The 4,466-nt window shown below is 41.4% G+C and overlaps 1 protein-coding gene across 1 annotated transcript; it reads left to right on the forward strand.

The window, feature by feature from the left end:
- Positions 1-1,919: 1,919 nt before the first annotated feature.
- On the forward strand, positions 1,920-4,070 carry LOC131526258 (uncharacterized). The gene is made up of 2 exons (XM_058754497.1): positions 1,920-2,264; positions 2,712-4,070. The coding sequence occupies exons 1-2, from the start codon at positions 2,141-2,143 to the stop codon at positions 3,467-3,469; spliced, it is 882 nt and encodes a 293-aa protein (XP_058610480.1). The 5' UTR covers positions 1,920-2,140; the 3' UTR covers positions 3,470-4,070.
- The last annotated feature ends 396 nt before the right edge of the window (positions 4,071-4,466 follow it).

Raw genomic sequence — 4,466 nt, forward strand, 5'->3', positions numbered from 1 at the left:
ATAGATTTATATAATATGTATTAATGTTAGACATGAATACTCACTTCCTCTGAAGATCATGGTAGAAGATTTTCATTTCCAAAACTTCTGGATCATGAGGGGGAAGCGCACACATACACACATTATTATTAATTTGTTTAATAAAACGCTGTCTGCTTACTGACAGAGACATGGGCTTGCAAAAGTGTACTCACCAGCTCCATACAAAATCTTCACTGCTGATCCAAAATCCTGTTTTGCATACAGTATTCTTCTCCATCACTCTCAAAAAAGATGTGTCAAATAATAACACATTTTTTTGTGTTACGGCCATTTTAACACATTTTGTGTAATTTTAAGTTGGTCATGAGTAAAAAGGGTGAGTAAAAAATGGTGTTTCCCATGGTTACGATGGGAGTTGGCAACAAAATAATCAGCTCCTGATTTAACAACATTTTTACCAGAGAATGTATGTTTTTAATGACTCAAATTTTGATTAAATAATTGGATACCTAACTGTAAACAATAGAGGCAGAAGATTATTAAGGTAAGACCTCTAAAAAAAGTAATTTTTTTATTGATATCAACTGAAAACTGCAATATAATCAGTACATTAAGCGGCCTGCTAGCCAAGCTAACATTCCGTGGCAGTTAATTCAGTTGAGAACAAAATGGGCCTATCTAAAGCAGAGGCATTTTCAAAATGAAGAGGAGCTGGAGATAATATATCCAGCAGAAGTTAAATCTGCCAAAGACAAGAAAAAGATGAAAGAAATGATCCTGAGAGAGAACCCAGAGACACTGTTATCTGACTACAGTGGACCAGAAAACAACAGAGTCCGTGTAACCTGCTCTTCTTTACCGAACACCCATCATCCTGGCACACCGTCCTCTGCTCCGCCATGACATGTATGAGGAAAGGAGGCATCAGCAAAGGTAGACAACTCACCCTGGAAGGAGACGACACAAAGCTGACTGTGAACCTTTATCACAATGGCACAGTCATGGTCCAGGGACTAGAAACCAGCCTCAATGAATTCCAGAGGAACTTCAGAAATCTTAAAGGGGAGGTTCAGAAAATTAAGAAAGCTCCTGAAGTAAAGAGCCAAGCAGAAGAGGAGGCCGGCACAACCTCAGTTACCATCACTGACCCCAGCTCAAGAACACATGGGCACACCAGCACTCCTGCGTCTCCCAAGATAAAGGCTTTGAGAGATAACATCGCTGAGCTGGAGCAGGACTTCTTCCTGTTTAAAGAGGACACTAACAATAACCTTCATCAGCTCCTGAACATGACCAGTGTGCAACAACTTCAACAACTCTGCTCTGCTGTAAGACACCTGGAGGAGGACAATCAAGAGCTGCGGCAGGAGCTGAGGAGGGTGAGAGAGGAACTGACCAGAAGAGAACAACACGGCCACACTCTGGAGAGACTGCTGGAGGAGACCAGAACCCAGCTACACACAATACAACAGCAGCAGTGTGTCAGCACACGACCCCACAGCACCTCCACGACCACAACTCAACAGCAGAGGTGTGTCAGCTCACAAACACCCAGCACCTCCACAAACTCAGCTCAACAGCAGCGTGTCAGCACACAGTCTCGGAGCTCCTTCACCCCTGCCACCCGTCAGTCTCCTCAAGCCCATCAGAACCTCAGCAGCACTCAGATTCATCCACCGACTACAACATCATCATCATTCACGAGCAACGGCAGAGAACAGGAGAGAAAAGACAACATCGTCATCCTCTGCGACTCCAACGGCCACCATCTTGACCCCAGACGACTGTTTCCGGGGAGATCCGTGAAGAAGTTCTGGTGTCCCACCTCACACTCTGCTTTAAGACTGCTGCAAGAGGGTGCATTGGGTGCCCCGTCACACATTATTATTCACACGGAACAAACGACCTCAGCACCAGAAGGGTGGACGTCACAAAAGCCCTGACCAGCGTGGTGAGAACAGCTAGCAGGATCTACCCCAGAGCCAAAGTCATCATCTCGAGCCTTCTACCTCGCAGAGACGTGCCACAAAGGATCATCAACAACATCAACGTGGAGATAGCTAACATCTGTGCCCCAATACCGAATGTCCACATAGCCAACCATTAGCAAATCACACATCAGCATCTCTACGACCATATCCACATCCACCGAGAGGGCATGAGACTGTTTGCAAAAACCATCAAGGCATCGACCCTGAACAGCCCTCAGAAGACACATCCGGACCGGGAGGAGAGAGCTGGGCAGCTTCCCGGCAGCTACGCCGCTGTAGCGGCACGACGAGGTACATCAGACTCCACTGACCTCATCCAGATAAAAAACATGCTGAAAATTATATGTGATAATCTATTAACTTAAGCACAAGATGGGTCTATAGTCAAGAATGATCATTATTTCTTAATGACTTATTTATTTATTTTATTTTTTTGCTTATTTACTTGTTTATTTTTAAATGTAACATTTGTAAAATAGATCCACTCACTGTATTTCTCTATATTCTCTATATCATCTTTTTAATTGACTAATCTATATATTTATATGATTGTGTCATGAACTCAAACATTATTCTGGTAATTACAATAATACTCAATGTCATCGTTTAAAATCACATGTTACAATATTCAAGGGATGTTCTCTTCAGCTTTTGGGGAGAAAATTACTAACTCTGATTTTGTTAATATTGTATATAGTTCAGATATAATTATATTACTTGAGACGTGGAGTCGTTTAGACTCCAAATCCTACACCCCTCCAAACTACAGAGAGCTGCGTATCCCCTCAATCAAACAGCCTAATGTTAAAAACAGAAGAGATTCAGGAGGAATCATAGTTTGGTTCAAAGACCATCTGTGGCAGTATATTCAGCCTGTGAAAAAAGGAAAAACACACATTTGGATAAAACTTAAAAAAGAGATTTTGTGTTTAGATGAGGACCTGTACCTATGTGCCACATATATCCCCCCACGTGAGTCGCCTTATTATAATGAAGACACCTTCTCAACTCTACAGACAGAGATCATATACTTTCAGTCTCGAGGCCCAGTGCTGTTAATGGGGGATCTGAACGCTAGAACAGGGAGAGAAGCGGACTACATTAGTTCAGATGGAGATAAATATATTAACAGTTCACATACGTACCAACAAAAACGTTTTACTAAAGCACGACAGAATTATGACAACACAGTAAACAGACACGGAAAACAGGTCCTGCAGCTCTGCAAAAGCCTGGGTCTATACATAGTTAACGGCAGAATAAAGGGTGATTCTCTGGGTCGACTCACCTACTGCTCCTGTCTGGGCAGCAGCACAGTAGATTACGCCATTACGGATCTAGACCAAAGTAAAATCAACTATTTCACAGTGATGCCACAGCTACCGTTATCAGACGAGTCACATAGTCCTCAGTCTGAACACGTCAGTGAATCTTCTGCCATCTTCAGAGCAGAAGGTCAAACTGTACCCCCTGCCCTCCAAATTTATATGGAGTAAAGACAGTCCTGCCCAGTACGAAGCCGAGCTCCACAGCACTCACGTGGAGAACATGATAGACTCATTTCTACTGACTTCATTTGGTGAAGAGAAGAAAATGATCAATTTAGCAACAGAACAATTAACTTCAATTTTCTCTACAGTAGTCAGAAAAGCCCTGAGAAAAAGAAAACATTACAGATGTAAAAAGGAAATCGCTAAAGCTGGTTGGTTTGATAAAGAATGCCAAAAACTAAGAAAAGAATTACGATCATTATCAAATAAAAAACACAGAGACCCTGCAAACCAACAAACACGAGCCACATATCAACAAACCCTTAAGATATACAAGTCACTGCTAATACAGAAAAAGCTGATCACATGAAGATAAAGCTCAACAAGATCGAGGAGGCAGTCGATCAAAATTCTTTTTGGGAATTAGGGAATAACTTAGATAAATCCAGAAAAGCTAAACACATTCCCATCCACGACCCAAACATCTGGACTGAACATTTCGGAAAACTCTTTTCACAAAATGAACCAACCATTACCCAAAAACATCTGACCTCTGAACTACACGACCTAGAATTCACCATTAAAGAGCAGCTAAACCATCTAGACAAACCCATAGCATTAAATGAACTAATAGACAAAATGAAATCCCTAAAAATAAAAATCCTGTGGCTTGGATGGAATATCTAACGAGATGCTGAAACACAGCAGCTCCAAACTGAAAGATGCTATTCTGAAATTATTCAATCTCGCACTAAAATCAGGACACTTTCCCAAAATCTGGAAAGAAAATCTAATAACTCCAATATTTAAACAAGGTGAGAAGTACGACCCAAACAATTATAGAGGCATCACAGTCAGCAGCAACCTCGGAAAACTATTCTGCTCGATTATTAATGACAGATTAGTTCAGTTCATTCAAGAACACAAAATTATAAACAACTGTCAAATTGGATTTATGCCTAAACAAAGAACATCAGATCACATTTACACACTCCACACACTC

Source organism: Onychostoma macrolepis, chromosome 01, assembly GCF_012432095.1.
Source record: "Onychostoma macrolepis isolate SWU-2019 chromosome 01, ASM1243209v1, whole genome shotgun sequence".
Taxonomy (NCBI): domain Eukaryota; kingdom Metazoa; phylum Chordata; class Actinopteri; order Cypriniformes; family Cyprinidae; genus Onychostoma; species Onychostoma macrolepis.